Source organism: Hipposideros armiger, unplaced genomic scaffold, assembly GCF_001890085.2.
Source record: "Hipposideros armiger isolate ML-2016 unplaced genomic scaffold, ASM189008v1 scaffold_203, whole genome shotgun sequence".
NCBI lineage: Eukaryota > Metazoa > Chordata > Mammalia > Chiroptera > Hipposideridae > Hipposideros > Hipposideros armiger.
The window spans coordinates 2,302,755-2,319,768 of record NW_017731553.1 but is presented as its reverse complement, the minus strand read 5'-3'; the positions used below and the strand labels follow the sequence as shown (position 1 = coordinate 2,319,768).

The window sequence follows — 17,014 nt, the reverse complement described above, 5'->3', positions numbered from 1 at the left end:
ATGCTTAGAGTTCAAGGGGTAACTTCCGTATCTTTGGAATTCCCTTGTCTTCCTCCCTCCCTTCCACAGGATAGCATAGTGTTTTGCAGAAAGGCTACACTAGTGCCCTCCCAGCCAGAACCTACATAGGTCAGCACCAGCATTGGGATGATTTTGCCCTGGCCGGACTGTCAGAGAGCATTGCTGATGGGGTGAGGTCTTTCCAAACCCACACAGTGGGACATCAAACCCCCTACCTTGTGTGCTATTTTCACTATGTCCTCTGCTACTTCTGGGCTTCCCCTTTTATGGTCACTCATTTACTCATAATGTGAAGCAAAGCTAAGGTTCAAAAAGAACTTACTGAGTACAGCGACTGTGTCTAGAACGTAGACAGTCAACATCAGTTACAAACGTGATAGGCTTGTTGGATTTGAATGATACTTTGAAATTAGGTACTACAGTCAAAACCTCTCTAATTTAGACTGACAGAAGTCAGTTTAGTATGAATCCATTAAAATTGTTGATCACCGAGTAACTTGTGAGGAAATACAGATCTATTGTAATACCACCATGGCGCTTGCTAAGATGTGTGCCCTTCTACGTCTCTCTGGGTGTCCTCGGGCCAGTCACTTCAGCTTTCCAAGTCAACTTTGCTCATCAGTAAAAAGAAGGGATCGGATTTTATGAGTTTCAGATGCCTTCAGCTTTATGACTGAATCTGGGACTTTCTATTTTATTTTTATTTGGCACATAAATTATATAGAGCTGACTCATGGTTTAAAAAAATCTTTGCTGCAAAATAGGCGGATACTCTTCTGCAGTCCTGTTGACATGGTTCATTTGCTCAGCAAATTCTTCAGGTGGGGCATGGGGAGCTTCAGGCCAGCCTGTGTCCAGTTCATCACCCATTTTGAGTTCCTGAAGTCCAGATTAATTATATGTTATTGTATATGTCACCATCCTAAATGTTTGCTAAAATTACAATTAAGTATGACGACTGCTATCTATCAGCAACTAAACATAACGCTCATGTATGATTTGATCAAATTCTTTTTTTTGCTTCTATTAACCTTAATTTTTTGTTTTTATTTTTTGAAAACCTTTTACATTTCATTTTCTGTTTTAACGTTATGCATTCAGATCTTGACAGCATTTGGTAAGCATATGTGCCATTCATTGCCATCATTTGGATTTATACATGGTATCTGCTTTTCTTCGATGTGCACACACTGACAGTTCTAATATTTACAGTAAAAAATTAGACTCTGTTTTAAAAATGTGAGTCCATTTGCCTGCAAATTAATTCTTATTTCAGAGCTTTAGTTTTATATTGTAGGAAAAGCCCATATCAATCTCTTCAGAGATGTGAGTCATCCAATGATTTGTTTCGATGCACTTTACTGTTTGTGGAACAGGGTTTTTTTTTTTCTATCTTTATCATGCTGGTGTTTTCCCTGTTTGATGCTGCATGGAATAATGGAAATAAATTCTACCAACCACAAATGTAGTGTACCTAACCAAGAAAATTTACAGTCACAGTAAAAGCCAGCTTTTGGGCCAGCTATTTCCCTAAATAATTCAGAGAGAAATCTTTAGCAGTTACATACAAGGTTAAACTTGGGTTTTTGTTTCTTTTAAGCAGGCTTGTGTATTCTTGGTACATGTAATTGTTAAATGTTTTTCAGGTGTTTGGAAACTGGACTTTTGGAACCATTGTTTTTACAGTCTTAGTTTTCACTGTAACTCTGAAGGTCAGATTTTTATTTATTCAAATATATTTAACACCCTTTTGTAGTAGTTTCTCGTCTTAATCTTTCTTTTTATTTCAGGCTGTTATCCAAGTCTGAATGCTTACTAAGATATGTATGATATTAGAGATTTGGGCATTTGTATACCATTTGTGATTCACTTTTTACTGTATATTGTCTGTTCTCTATAAAGTTATATATTGGTTTAAGAATGCCAGGCCTTAAAGGAATTTGGGTACTTAAGACAGTTGAATAGGTGTCCATAAGCAAAATATGTATGTAAAAGAGCTTGGTAATGTTGAAATTTTATATATTGTATTCATCACTGAAATGTACTTATATTACTAATGAAATGCATAAAAATATACAGCAGATAATATACAAGAAGGGAAGTTTGGGCAGAATCACTGGCAGCCATATAATAATGGCTCTGAAGCCATGATGAATACTACCGTTCATTTTCATGAGTTCGGACTCTTCTTACAGTTGGAAACATAATCAAATTCTTTTCATCATTCCAGAAATAAACACCTCACATGGGGTCCAAGAATGAGTACCTTCCAGTGAATTCCAGTTTGCTTAGTCTAGTCGAATTCAGAAGTATAATTGACAATAGACTTCTAATCATTTCCCCTCTAAAATTTTATTCCTGGTTAATTTTTTATATCAAATAGAACTAACATATGTTTGCATCTACTATTTCAGTAATATTTTAGGACTACAGAAAACGTTACCACTCATCTCACTTTAGCTACTTACTAGCAGGGTGTCCTTGGGCAAGTGACTTCATTTCTCAGTACCTCCATTTCCTCTTGGCTAAAACGGAGATAAAACTAGCACCTACCTCTCTTAGGTTTTCCTGTGAGAAGTCAATCAGTGATACATATAAAGTACTTAGAATGGAGTCTGGCACATAGAATGTACTCAGTACAATAAATGCTAGTTGACATTATTATGTTTCAAAGGATCATGGTTTGAAATGGAAGCCTCCACCCCTTTTTTCCCCTGGCCTTGTGTGTGGCCCCAGGGCTTCCAGGTGTCCTTCATAGTTAAAGTTGGCCTCACTGCAGCATCTTTCACATGTCCCTCAAAAGACATCCACTCCCTCTTCTTTGGATGGGTGTTATTGTGACATTTTCCCTAGCAGCCCAGGGTGGGAATCCGATACTGGGCTACATTAACAATGTTATCAACCTCCTGTTTATGAGTGAGAAACTGTAACGGAGAGATGAGGCCCACGTATCACAGCAAGTAACAAAAGTGAGATAACCACCTCCTCTTCAGTCACTAAATGCCCTGGATATTATTAGTCTCTGAGGCCCAGAAATTTTAAACAAGCAAAACAGACCATAACTTTTTGTGTTTAGATTGCATTTGAAAATTCCAGGTTCCACGATCTGAAGAAGCATTCAGCTCCGACAGGAACATGAAGGGATTAATATCTAAGGCAACTGAAAATGTTATTAATGTAATTGAATAGATATGGGTTTTGAAATTGAAAGGCACACTACATAGTCAGACCCATGAATTATTGCTACATGACGCAGGTATATAGAGCTAGTGTCCTTGGCATTTTGTAATCCCCATCTGTTGTGCTAGCGATACCATGACTCTTTTATATAGTTTGTTATCCTTTCTAGCTACCCGGGTCTTGCCTCTCCTACTGCTTTTCATTATACCTGCCTCTACGAGCTAGGTCTTCTCCGTGGCTGCCACTACCTGTAGCCTTGGGCCTCCAGATTCCTGGATGTTACCATTATCTCATTCTTTGCCCTTTCTTCAATAGTGAGACATCTGTAGCCCCATACCTACTGACTGCTTGCTTAACCACATCTCCATACCTGTGCTCTAGATAGTCTAGAGACCTTAGGGCAGAGTTCATCTCTTTCAAACCCTAGCTCTTTGAAAAGCTTGGATTCTGTTCTACCTTTAGTTCCATTCTTTCCTGGAAGCCTGGCCCAAGCTAGATCCTCCCATAGGTATCATATTGTGTACAAGTTATCAAATACCATAGTGTACTATTGCCAGGTGCAAATTGTACCCATCATAAAATCTCTCATGTTCTATCTTTTCAGCTTGCATTGGATACTCGTTACTGGACGTGGATAAATCACTTTGTGATTTGGGGTTCTTTAGCCTTTTATGTGTTTTTCTCATTCTTCTGGGGAGGAATCATTTGGTAAGCAGCTGTATATGTGTGAGTTTTATGTAAATAATAGAATAGGTATGTGTATATACACATTGTATATGCAAGTGTTAATTATATACTTTTAAAGTTTTGATTATATAAGATGGCAGATCTTCGGTATTAATGGACCAGAAGTTACTTCTAGTCAATAACGTGACTAATTTCAAGTAAGAAATCAAATACAAGTAAATAGACTGCACAGGTTACTCAAAAGACCTCCTTTCTGGTATCCCCTGTCTAAATCTCTCAACATGAAAATGTGTAAATATCTCTATGAAGTAAAACCGTTAATTTCTAGCATGACCTCCCATGCGATTTCTAGTAGAAATATTCATCCTGTAAAGCTTCTACACAATGTAGTGGCTAATAGATGCATTATTATCTACTTGGACCCTGTTCTCCTTATGGTATGTAACTGTCATTCATGTCACTACAGATGTGCTTATGGTATAGAATATATACCACTTAATACTCAGTTATGTCTTGAAATCACTTCATTGTGTTTGAGGGTAAAGGCAGAATCTACAGCTTGGTCTTAAAGTTCATTCAGTTCATTTTGGTTTAATAAATGTATATTCAGAATCCATTTTGTGCAAGGTACTCTGGGATGCAGAGACGAATAGACTGTGTCCCTGCCTCCAGTAGATTAGGGTCCATTGAGAGACACATAGCTGTGATTGCGTGAGTTATAAGGAATGAAATTAAGTTCAATTTTCATCTGCTTTCCTTACTCTTAGAGGCCTGTACAGTTGACTTTTGAACAACATGGGGTTAGGGACGCCAACCCTGTTACATAGTTGAAAATCCACATACGGCCTTTTGACTCACAAAAACTTAAAATTACAGTCATCCCTTGGTATCCTCTGGGGGATTGGTTCCAGGACCCCTTCAGATACCAAAATCCACAGATGTTCAAATCGCTTATATGAAATGGCATGAAACAATGCATATGGTTGGCCTTCTGCATTCAGGGATTTCCAACTGCAGATCAAAAATAATGTTTTCCATCTGCAGTTAGTTGACTCTATGTATGTGAAACCAAGGAAATGGAGGGCCAACATATTTACCTGTGTTGTTCAAGGGTCAACTGTATTTTCTTTTTTTTTTAAGATTTTTATTGGGGAATTGGGGGATGGGAACAGCGCTGGGGAATTGGGGGAAGGGGAACAGACAAGCTGCTGTCCTTTTGTTCTTCAGTCTAGTTGTGGAGGACATTGCTTCACTGGCCCATGTTGGTATTATCATTGCGCTCTTCCCAGGTGAGGCAGATCAGTCGCCGACTTCTGGACAGCCGCTCACTGCGGCTGCTGGCCACACATGGTAGCCCGTGGCAACCCACTGCAGCAGGGGCTGCAGCCTACACCGTTGCTGGCGACTCACGGCAGCCCAATTCCAGGTTGAGCTGTTGTTCAGCATCTTAGCTGTAGAGGACAGTGTCACTGGCCCTCATATGTGGGATCTGAACCGGGCCCTCTGGCGTCCCAAGCCAGCTCTTAACCAATGCGCCACTCGGCCGGCCCTGTATTTTCTTTTTAAATATCACAGCTGTTTTCATTAATCAATGGCTTCCCCTGTCAAGGATGCCAACAGCAGAGAGCATGACTAGAGTAAGCCATAAGGTGAGATTCCAGGAGTATACATTTTTACTGGTTTGAGCAAATTCATACATAGAAAATATTCCATGTTATCGCAGAGATGTGAGGACCCTTTATATGTCCCTTGAGACTTAATTAGAAGAACCTCTTACTGTTTTGAAAAGCTTTTTTAAATAAAAGCATTAAGAAGTAAAAATATGAAAAATCTAATCATGGACAGAACTACCGTTCCAAAAAGTGTAATTACAGCATTTATTTGGCACCTATATAGATAATTATTGAAGCAGTGAGGTTGAAGGAAGTCTGTTTTCTTTAATAATATACAAATGTATCAACATTGATTAACCAAATGAAATACGCAATTGTAGATCTGCCACAGTATCCTAATTCTGTCTAATAAGCATCTGAACTAATTATGCAAATTTTCCACAAGAATAAAATGTCTCTAGCAAACTAAAAAAGTTTCTAACTCTTATCATAGACTATTCTTTATCGATTTCAGTAAATCCTTTAAGTGATTAAGACTTCATCATAACTGTTTCGATTCATTAGAGCTACTTAACTAAAAATGAAATATTAATCTTTTATTTTGTTGCCTGTAGTGCTGTCTTTAAGTAAAACTTTCTGAGTTGAGCTACTACATGAATATAAAATTTGTATTATAAAGCAACCAGCAGAATGTGACCAGAAACTGTGAAATTTCAGCTGAATGCTGGTTGCAGCTCATATCTCTAGAAATGTTCAACCCTGAGGCATTGTAACACAGTCCTCTTTGGGAGTGGGCAGTGAGAATGATTTCTGAGTCCCAAACCCAATCCAGGAATAATAAATAGCTTCTTTTTTTTACTGCTCCCTTGCAAACCTCCATAGATGTCACCGAGGTAAAAAAAAAAAAAAAGAAAGAAAGAAAGAAAAGAAAAGAAATATCTAGAGATACAAATCACAGAGTATTGTGAATACTGTGCTAAGGAATACCCCATGACCAGCTGCCAGTTGTCTGCTGGACCCTTATTATGGCTGTTAACTGCCTAGAAAATTAGTCAGGGTGCTCTGCAAAACTAGAGTGGGGATAGAGCTCTGCAGAAATCTTTTCTGTATGGTGGGGGCCCTAGAAAGCCTGTTTAGCCCAGACCTCATAAGTAACATCAATTTTTAAATGAGAAACCAGTTTATCTTCAGTGAGCACTATGCATGATCTACTAAATGGGACCAACCAGTTACCTACCTAGGGCTCCTAATCCAAGGATAGTCTATAGGCACCCTGACCTTGAGCAGCCACTCTGTGGTTCAGCTCAGACAGGGCAAGGGAACATGGCTGTGCTTCTCATAGCCACCTAACAGTTCAGTAGATGACTGGGAAGGAAATACAACATCAGGATGACGGTCTTCCTGGATTTCTGGACTCCAAGGCTTAATATCATCTTAGCAATATCCTGCTGTCTGTTGGCCTATTTGGCACACACTGGTACTCAGTATACCAGGCCGGGGGTGCCAAAAAAATGTATATAAGTGGATACTTTGGTCAATGCGTGTGCATTTTTTGGGCACCCTCTGTATATTTGTGGGTGACAATGGTAGATTCCTCCCATTTGAGAGAGAGAACCTCTACAGTCCTTTTTGTATTTATATAGGGGTGCTTGGGGAGTGTTATAAAAATGTCTTTTAAATTTTGAATATGGAGCACAAATTGCTCTCATATTAATAAAACAGCCGAGGAAATAAAATGCTAGTTAGCATAAAAATTAACCATCATTTTCCTTGCATATCTTTGAAGCTCCAGCATTTTCTAATGCAAACAAATACTCTCTAGTTGGCAGCTTTAAAGATGACTGCTTGTTTTTAAGTCAAATGAATTTTATTATCTTTTTTTCTGTTTTGATTATCATTTCATTTCTTTCCAAACATTTGATAAATGAAATCTGTTTACTACTTCTGAAAATTTTTTTAAATTATTTTTATTAATGTGAGTAAGGAAAATTTCTTTTAAACACAAAAGACAGTTTAAATTACATTCAGTTACATATGACAAAAACTGATTTGTTTTTCCATTTGTATTTTCTTTCCCCTAGGCCCTTCCTCAAACAACAGAGAATGTATTTTGTATTTGCTCATATGCTGTCTTCTGTATCCACCTGGTTGGCCATAGTTCTTCTAATATTCATCAGCCTTTTCCCTGAGATTCTCCTGATAGTACTAAGGAATGTAAACCGTAGAAGTGCCAGGGTAAGAACTAAGTTTATATTGTTATATGATTTTTGGAAGGGGTTTCAATATCTGCCGTGAACTAAATATCTTCTTTAGAGAATTGCATTAGTTACAGCATGTTAAACCCCTCCTTACAGGTTCATCACTTAATTTCCTCTTCTGCATAAAAAGTATAGTAAATACTTCGTTATCCAATGCAGGTGGTAAGTAGATTACTTAATAGTGTTCTATGTGAACTTGAGCAGTCCATATGGAGTATCTCATATGCTCCATATGGAATTTTAAATGGAAAAAATGTTTTTCTTTAGCCTAGAATTTTCATACCAGGAATTTGCACTCCACACCAACATTCCAACTTTAACCTTAGACATTTCTCTACAAGTTGTTTGCATATTTTTTTTCAGTTGATAATCCCGATTTTTCTCTTTCAAACCTTTCCCCTTCCTTTAATTATAGTGCTGCTTAATCTCTGTGTTGCTTCTAGCCCTGTCTGTCTAGCAGTATAATTGAACCAAAGAAAAGTGTCTGGATGTAGTTTCTGCATCCTTACCCTCCTGAACACACTTGTAAAAATTCAGTATTGTTTTATAAGTGTGTTTTTATTTTTGCTGCTTACATTGTAAATTTCTTGCGGGAATGAGAAATTATTACCCTCTGTCAGCCTATTCAGCCTAATTGCTTGGCCCTGCATTGTCTGATATCTTTTGAACATTTCTTAAAAAGCCTTTAAAATGAAAGGGGTAGATTAGCCTGGAAAATAAAGCTTCTGGCAAATTTTGACCAACAGGTTAATTGAATATGTCATATTCTTCATGCCAACACTAGCTCATTTTGCCAAAGAAAGCCCTGTTTCTATCATATTGACACCAACTAGATCTTGTGACCACTCTAAGGCAGTATTTTCAGGAAATAATCTAAGCTATGTCTACCTGACCTATTTGATCAAATTTTCCCACCAATTTAGCCACAAAACTGGTTTATCTGATTTGTAAGGGGCCTGTTGAATTGATAGAATCCAGTGGCTGTCATCATGCAGACATAGGGAACTAAAATGATTATGGTGGGACTATCTTCAGTGATTAGATGTATAAAGAGTAGCTTCATTGATACAAGTCAGTATCAGCCCCAGTCGAAAGCAGTAGACTATCAGTGGCATAAGCTACATTGATTCTTGCCATACAAGGCCAGTCAGTGTACAGTTAGGGGGTCAGAACTGGTCTTAACTCCCTGCTTCTGAGCCTTATAGGTAGAACTGCACACAATAATGTTAACGTAGCTAAGACTGCCTTAGTCTACTCTTTAATCCTTCTAGTAGACCCCCAACTAACTCCCTCTACTCTGGTGTTTAGTCTTAGGATGGGAAAGTGACATTCTCTTGTCTGATTATACCTTAATATCAGTTGAACAGGTAAAACAGATCCATAAAACCAGTTCCTCCCAGAAGGGTTCAAGTGGCAATTTGCCTGAAGCCAAATAAACAAAAACCGTCATAGTAAGAAGTGGTTTGGCACCTTGTTATAATAAAGAATTTGTCTGGGAAGGATCTCTGAAGTACTCATCCATTGTCCCTATTTGGGTGTACACTTTGGAGTGCTCCTAAATGTTTGTCTTCGCTGGGGTAATGGCGCTTATACTAAATAATGGCTCACACCCAGCTTCAGGTTCTCAAGATGATACAAAAATCTCAGAAATCAAAACCTTCAAACATATTGTCTTATCCTCTTCTTTAGGCCCTATTTTTTAAAAAGTTAGATAATGGCTAGAAGTGACTTTTATATCACTTAAATGGCCATTAAATATTTTAAATGTATTAAATGTTTTAAATAAATTAAATGGAGGGATGCTACAAAGCAGTTATAGATAAAGACTTAGAAGAGCATTTTCTTTCCCTGCAAACAGCAGATTCCTAACCTCTGTTGAAAGCATGGAGTTCTCAGACTGCAGCCCTTTTTACATAGCAGCCATAGAATGTTGCCAAGGGTTCAGCATGAAATTTGTTTGCCACGGGTTGTGTACATGATAGGAGCAATTCTAGTAGCTTGGCATGCTGATGTGCTAGAACAACCAGGAGAATTTCCATCATCACCTTCATCCATTCAGTCATTCATTCATTAATTCCTGCCCTCAGTGAACCAGTGAACATGTTGAACCGCCTAATGATGAACATCTCTCTTTATATCCAATGTCTGAAAGGCCAAATGGTTTTTCAGACTCCATGGGATTTTGAGAGTTGCAGATGAGACAACACATTGTGGCCACTCAGCAGTGCTGCCACTTTTTTTTTCCTTGTGAGAAAACGCAAGAGCAAAGTAGTACCTATGAATGCATAAAGGCCACCTACAACATGACAGCCACAGCTATTCTGATAAGTCACATCTGTTTACATAAGGCCCTACTGGGCTGTATCAGAGAGGCGGAGCCCACTTCTAAGATAAAGGAAAGGGAGGGATACAGAACAAAGTAGGAAGTCACCCTGTATGTCAGACTTGGTCATCAAGAATATCTTGATATTCCTTTTCCATTGTAAACCACCACAATCAAAAGGAAGGTTTGACTTTGCCTGCTAGACATGGGAACACTGTAATCTAATGGGAATGGACCCAACAACATGGCGGTGCCTAGCATGGGATGTCTGCACAAATCAGGAGAAATATGCCATTATATAGGGAGCTCTTTCAGAGTGGAAGATAGGAAAAGGAAGAATGTCAGCTGTCTGAGCAAACTTCCCAGAGAAAGCATTGGAAATTTTGGAAAATACAGTTTATCCTTATAATAACAATGGTGACAATTATGATTACTATTGCAATGCTGACAGTGTTGTGTGACAACTGTGGATTGTAAGGATAATAGCCCTGTGGACTGGATTAGACAAAAATAAAACTGAATCCTAATGTTATGGCTGTTGAGATGGACCTTTATGCATTGGCCTCTTTGACTGACTGCCAACTGAGCCAGTGTCAAAGCTCTGTAGATGACCGCAAAGGAATGTGGAAATTTCATATTGCTTTAGCTCATTATCTCCCATCCTTCTTTCCTGTCTCCCCTACCAATTGCTAGCTGTATCAATTTTTGATTGCTTTAGATGCTTTTTCCATGCTCAAAACTGCCTTCTGTACTTTCATATTTCCTTTTTTTTCCTTTATAAAGTATCCTAATCTATAAGCTCCTAAAATTTATGCTTCATAAAAATACTTTTATCTGACGGTTGTGTACAAGGTTTTAAGCACACAAAAATGTGCTTATCCAATCTTAAATAGATAGGCTTGTATATTCAGCACTGCGGTGAGGGACTTGGTATTATGTTAATCTCGTAAAGTTTTGACCCAGTAAATAGAAGACAGAGCAATTATAAATTTTTTTTCATAAAGTAAACATTTCTTTAGCTTTATAGTATATTTGTAAGTTGCATGTCACTAACTTTAAGGTAAAATATTTTATATTTTATAAAATATAAAATTTTAACATACGTTAAAATATATGAATAAATCAAAGCATTTGCCTTTAAAAGTTTGACTGTTTATTCAGTTCTGCTGGATACATATGTTACTTTAACTGGTTTCTTTTTTTAAGCCTATTTTCATTAGTCACTAAGTAGAAGATATGGGTAATTAGCAGAATTGTTAATCTCATCCCCATAGTTGACCACTCATCTTCTGCTTTTCTTGAGCACCACATAAACCAAGTCTGTAAATTAGCTTATAACTTCAGGCAGAGAATAAGAAGGGAAAAAAATAACCTTTAGGTTTTCTGATTAAACTTGAAGTTACTTTTTCTGGGTATTTTAAAGGATAAAAGGATAGCTCTTTCGCCTACCCTTTTAAAGAGGTCTCTGTAGGAAAAGGAAACCTATCAAATTATGTTAGCATAAAGGAAGTTAAGCATTGGCCCAGAGGTAAAGGGGACTAAAGTGTGATTTCGCCATATATTTTCCCATTGTGTTAGTTTTGATTAGGTTTCTAACCTGCAGCTGCCTAAGGGCTATAAGTTCCCTTCATATTGTATCTGTGCAGTTGGATAGGAGATTGATTGGTGATGGAGCCTGGGACTTAGCTCTCTGACCCCATGGACTTTGAACAATGTAGCTGAGTGAGTTAATGATTACAGATAAGCCTTATTTCAATGAGAAGCATGTTTTAAAATTATTTATTCAAAATAGTCAGTGTTCCCATTAACAAAATAATTTTAAATTGATATACAGAGAAATAGTCGTTTGCACATATAATAGACTGTTCCTAACTCTGACTCGACTTTTACTTGAGAAAGTAACATCTTCAAAACTAACATGTCATTTCGACTTCGAATTCTCGAGGTTTCTTTTTAAATGTCTTACATTTCAGAGAATATTTACTTTTTTTTTTTTTTTTGGTTTCTGCATTTCTCTCTTTTCTACTGCAATTTTCCACCTTTTGTGCTTGTGAACAAGGTAACGAAACGCCTCCCTTCCTCAGGAACATCTGCTGTCTTCATGCTTTCTCAAACTTCCAGCAATCACAGTTTCTCTTGGAGTGAATAAGGTGATTTCCTTTCCTAATGTACCAACTTGCTTGCATTCTCATTTGCTTGACACCATTTTCTGATTCATTATGAAAAATTACTGCTCATGCATCATTTTTTTTATCTTCTATTGATACTTAAGAGTATTTTGTCATTTTCCTTTAATCATTTGTTCACCTTCTCAAATTGTCACACTGGAGAGGAAGTGATTTCCAAAAACTTAAACAGTAAGTCTCTGGTCCCATTGATTCCTAGTATGCAGTAGAAGCCACGCATGTTAGAGCTAATCTGTTCACCAAGACAGGAATGTTTTGCACAAATTTCTCTTTGTTGGATACACTGACAGCACTGGCACAACTCTCAGAGGTGTTCACCAAAAGGAGGGTAAGGTTTACTAATCAAACCATATTGACTCATCTACCACATAATCTACCAGTGTCATTTCAAAAACCCAGGTGTGCCACATACTACTTATGTCTGTATATTTCTACCATGAAAACAATTGAGTTCCAGTTGGAGACTTTCTTAGGTCATGAAATGTATTCATTTAAATGTTATGCATTTGCTACAGTGTGATCATGTGTACTTTGGCCACCAGAGTAGTATATAGGAAGTGATTTTGTTCTTCTATATTTGTATCACCAGGTAGGTTAACCAATCTTCAAATTCTTTAAGTATCTTTACCTCACTATTACAGAGAAATCTGAGCTGTAAAAAGGCATCTGACTCATTATCCACCAGACCTTCAGTCAGACCTCTTCTTTTACGAACATTCTCAGACGAATCTAATATATTGTAACAGGTACCTAGCGGGCTGGCTTTAAAGAAACAGATTAACAGCATTATAAAGAAAAAAATGAAAATACCACTCTCTAAATTTTCTCTGCTGTTGGTGTGGTGAACTTTACACTATTCTTTGCAAAAATATAAAGATGCATTACTTGGAATATGGGCAAATATATATTTTAAATTTGCTAAGCCCCCAAATAAAATTTTAAGATTTTTCCAGAGCTAAAGGATAATGCAACATATTTAATTTGTAAGGGACAGTCATGGCAGTACCATCATATAAAAATGCTCATTAATACTGATCAGGAAATATAATTTGGATTTTAAAATGTCATTTGGAAAATTGAAAGTAAATATTCCAAAATTGCATCTGTATAATAATATCAAGTCAGTTTAGCATTGCATGTTCTTCTGGGAATTATGTGAAAATAATTCAGTGTGTTTGTATCTCCATGTGCTGTGTCTTGTGTGTTTGCAGGTATATACTTAATGTCCTTGTAAATGTGTGATCCCCAAATATATATTAATGATCCAGTCTACTGTAATCACTTTTTAACATCAAGTTTTATTCAAGCTAAATGTTTCGACTTTCAGAGGTAAAATCTTTCCTAGCCATTCAGGGGGATGCTAGGCTAATTAGATAGACTGCATCATAATTAATTTTTCCCCAAAAAAAGTAAATTCATTTTGTAACATATTCTGTCATTTACCCCAAAAAATATTTGGGAGGCATTGATATGCTGTGGGAGGACCCTTGAACTCAGAATGACCCCTCCCTGTGTATTCTGTTTCCCACTGCAGTGGCTTCTTGGCACCTCAGACCTTTATAAGTCTTTTCTCATCCATAGGAATGTAGAGTAATTCATGAATGAGGTTTCCAAACTTTCCAGCTTGGAAACAACTCTAAACAGCTTAGGTCCAGGCTATCTTTCATGCACACATAAAAATCAATGATCATTGTGAAAGAAACTGCCGGTCAGTTCACTTTGAAACTAACAATTATGAGTCTACCTCATAAGCCCACTTTTTCATCAGCTATCAACTTCCCCACCCTCCGGCAAAGAATACGTATTTAATTAATGGATTGATTCTGTTGGTTTCTTCATCTCCTACAGTTCATCACAGTCTGCATCTGCAGTGTTATTTTGGAAGCCAACTCATTTTGTGTCAGTCATCATCTTTTTCCCGTTTGGGGCAACTCACATGCTTATATTTTCCCTCAGCAGTGAATCTGCTTCCTAGTAGCTTTCAAAGTCTTTGACCCTTTTGTCCCAGATAGCCTTGTCTTCAGCTGTGTGGTGCTATACTGTTTCCAGTTAATTTTGTATCCCCCTGGATTGCTTTCTTCAGCTTGGTGTGTGGTTTGAGGTACTAGGCTGGATAGCAGACACTGCTACTGCTTTTGGCCTCTCCAGGGCCTTAACTCCTACAATACCTAACAGAACAAAGGAAGTTGTATTTTTTTAACAATTATTTTATTTCTAATGTAGTTATATCTTCCAGGAGTGTATTTTTATGCGGCATTATTTCTCCTCCAAGGAAAATATTTGGCAATTAGTTTAGTCCCACAGAGCTTGTCCTTGGTGTTGCTAAGGGAACTGCATGACACGTTTTAGAAGTTCTCAATGTGAATGGCAATCTTATTTTGGTTAGAGTCACCATGACCCTGCTATCTGAAAAACTGATATAAGAATATGGATTGTAAAAAGGAATGGAAGGCCCTCTAGAGGGCTTCTAGTCCAACCATAGAAAGGAAGGTGCACGAAAACGGGAAGGAAATAACACACCCCTTTAAAGCCCTCCAGCAATCAGGTTTAAAAAGGTTAGATTTTGGAGTGGAGAATCGGAGTAAGGCTCCCTCCACATAGGACTTCTACTTTTCAACATGCCTGATTGCCTTTCAGTGTCCTGTTGTGCCCCATTCTGATCATAGCATTTGATAATGTTTAGAGGACAGAGAAGAATCTGAAGGTTTCTTAGGGAAATTTCTGTGGTTTCTTTTCCAAAAAGACAATGAATAAGAAAAACCGAAGAGTCGGTTGACCTTTAGATACGTGATCTACCAAAAAGAAAATTAACTTCAATATTATAGAGGGAAGAAACCAGTTTCTTTCAATTAAGGAAAAATACCTTCACAATAGTCTTTCCAAACTGAATATATCTTCGGACCTTCTCTGTCCAAATTAACACATCCAAACAAGCAGTAATTGATTCATTCATTCAGCGTGTCCTGAGCATCTGCTATGTGCCTGACACTGTGCTAGGTGCTGGCGATAGAAAGAGAAATAAAATGTCCCTGTTTTCAAGGAGCTCGCAGACTAAAGGAAGGGGTCTTGGTGAGCTAAGCCTCTGCTGTGGTGCAGAGTCGTTGTGGTTACAACTATTAGGAGAACCCTGGAGCAATCCAAAAGCAAAAAGCAAGTCTGAATCTATTCAGCTGACAAATTACGAAAGGGTTAAAAACTGGTTATTGTGTCACTTTCTTTTTCCCTGCATGTGAATAAAACTTGGCACTTTGTTAAGACAATTGCTTTACTCTCGTAACAAAACTTACTACTTGATTTATTTTTGAAAATGCTAAACAGATGGCTTCACATTATTATTATTAAGGTAAACCCTTTAACTCTGTATATTTTAAATTTTTCAGAGTCTGAACATCGAACTGCCTATGTTACTGTCCTACAAGCATATTGATAGTGGTCACAGCTAAAAAAGAAAACATGAAGAAACAACTCAAAAAGCAATCATCTCAGGATACTCAATATGCAACCAACTAAGCCACTCTTCTGTCTAAGTAGGGTTCAGAATAAATGACCATTGCAATACCAAATGACTCTCTTAAGCATTTACAGTTATTGTAAGTAGCCGTTATGGCCAAAGCTCAAAGTTATGAATTATATGAAAGTCGAAAGCAAAAATATTTAGAATTTCTGGCTTTAGATAGAATAATGTAACTACCAAATGGGTGCTCCTTTAACCCATGAACTCTGTGAATGGATTTAAATACAATAGTATAAAATAGAAGTCATGCAATGGGAATGGATAGATTTCACTAATATTTCTTTTTTTGCCTGGCGAAAGAAATAGGCTGTTTGGATCACATTTCTCGTTCCTGCTGAATGGTAATCCTAAATTATTTTTTCAAACATATGAAAAGAATACTTGAAAATACAAGAAGACTAAATGATATCAGTGTATCAGAATAGTTCATCCTTTCTGTTCAACAACATGCTAATTTTCTCTTGATAGACTATCCTTGCCAAAAAATACCTTGAGCACTTATGTGGCAAGAATGTTCATTCAGGGTATTTTTGTGAGAATCAAAATATTGGGTTGTCGGAAAAGTCATGACGCATTTTTGCAACGAAAAACAGAAAACATACGTCATGACTTTTCCGACAACCCAATATTTTTGCTCTTCTGAATTAATGGGTTTATGGCTACTAGATTTGAAAATGAAACGTTGCCAACCGCTTAATCGCCCCTCAAAATAATTTTACTGGGATCTGAGGTAAGGTGGGCAAAACCATAGTTACATAAAAGTAACGGTCATTCTGAACATCTGTTCTTTTATAATTTTTCTGTAGAGAGGAAGAATAGCTTATTTCAAACTGAACGGTTTTTATTTGAGAGAGGCTACATTTGTCCATATATGCAGCACTTTTTTTTTTTTTGAACTTGCCAATTTGGAATTGGAAAGGAAGGATTCATCCCGAGACAGCGTTTCAGCCTGCAGAGCCCTGACTCCGAACAGGAATGTTGTCTCTCAGCAAACTTGGCTTCGTGATGATCTAACTCTAAACAATGAGATCCACCTTGGTAAAGTCCTCATCTTACAGGGCCAGAAGGAGGTTTTAGCCTCCTCATGAGTTCACTTAAAACATAAAAATAAATGTGAAATGTCTTTATTACATGTTAAAATTAAAAATTTTTTTTTGGCTATAAATGACTACATTTGACTACTAGGTTGAAATGGTCTTTTAAAAGTGTTTTCATACCAGGTTCCATTTTCG

General features: G+C 37.3%; 1 protein-coding gene across 6 annotated transcripts in view; it reads left to right on the top strand.

Moving 5' to 3' along the window:
- ATP11C (ATPase phospholipid transporting 11C (ATP11C blood group)) overlaps positions 1–16,165 on the top strand; it is a 172,188-nt gene extending 156,023 nt beyond the window's left edge. Inside the window, exons 26-30 of one of the 6 annotated variants that reach the window (XM_019653599.1) lie at positions 1,668–1,733; positions 3,806–3,909; positions 7,583–7,736; positions 12,910–13,014; positions 15,649–16,165. In XM_019653599.1, the coding sequence (XP_019509144.1) occupies positions 1,668–1,733; positions 3,806–3,909; positions 7,583–7,736; positions 12,910–13,011 (426 nt within the window). In that variant the 3' untranslated portion in view covers positions 13,012–13,014; positions 15,649–16,165. Of the gene's footprint in view, positions 1–1,667; positions 1,734–3,805; positions 3,910–7,582; positions 7,737–7,855; positions 7,922–12,141; positions 12,233–12,909; positions 13,015–15,648 lie in introns of those variants that run through there. The other 5 variants (XM_019653600.1, XM_019653604.1, XM_019653601.1 and 2 more) reach the window with 5 other exon arrangements.
- The last annotated feature ends 849 nt before the right edge of the window (positions 16,166–17,014 follow it).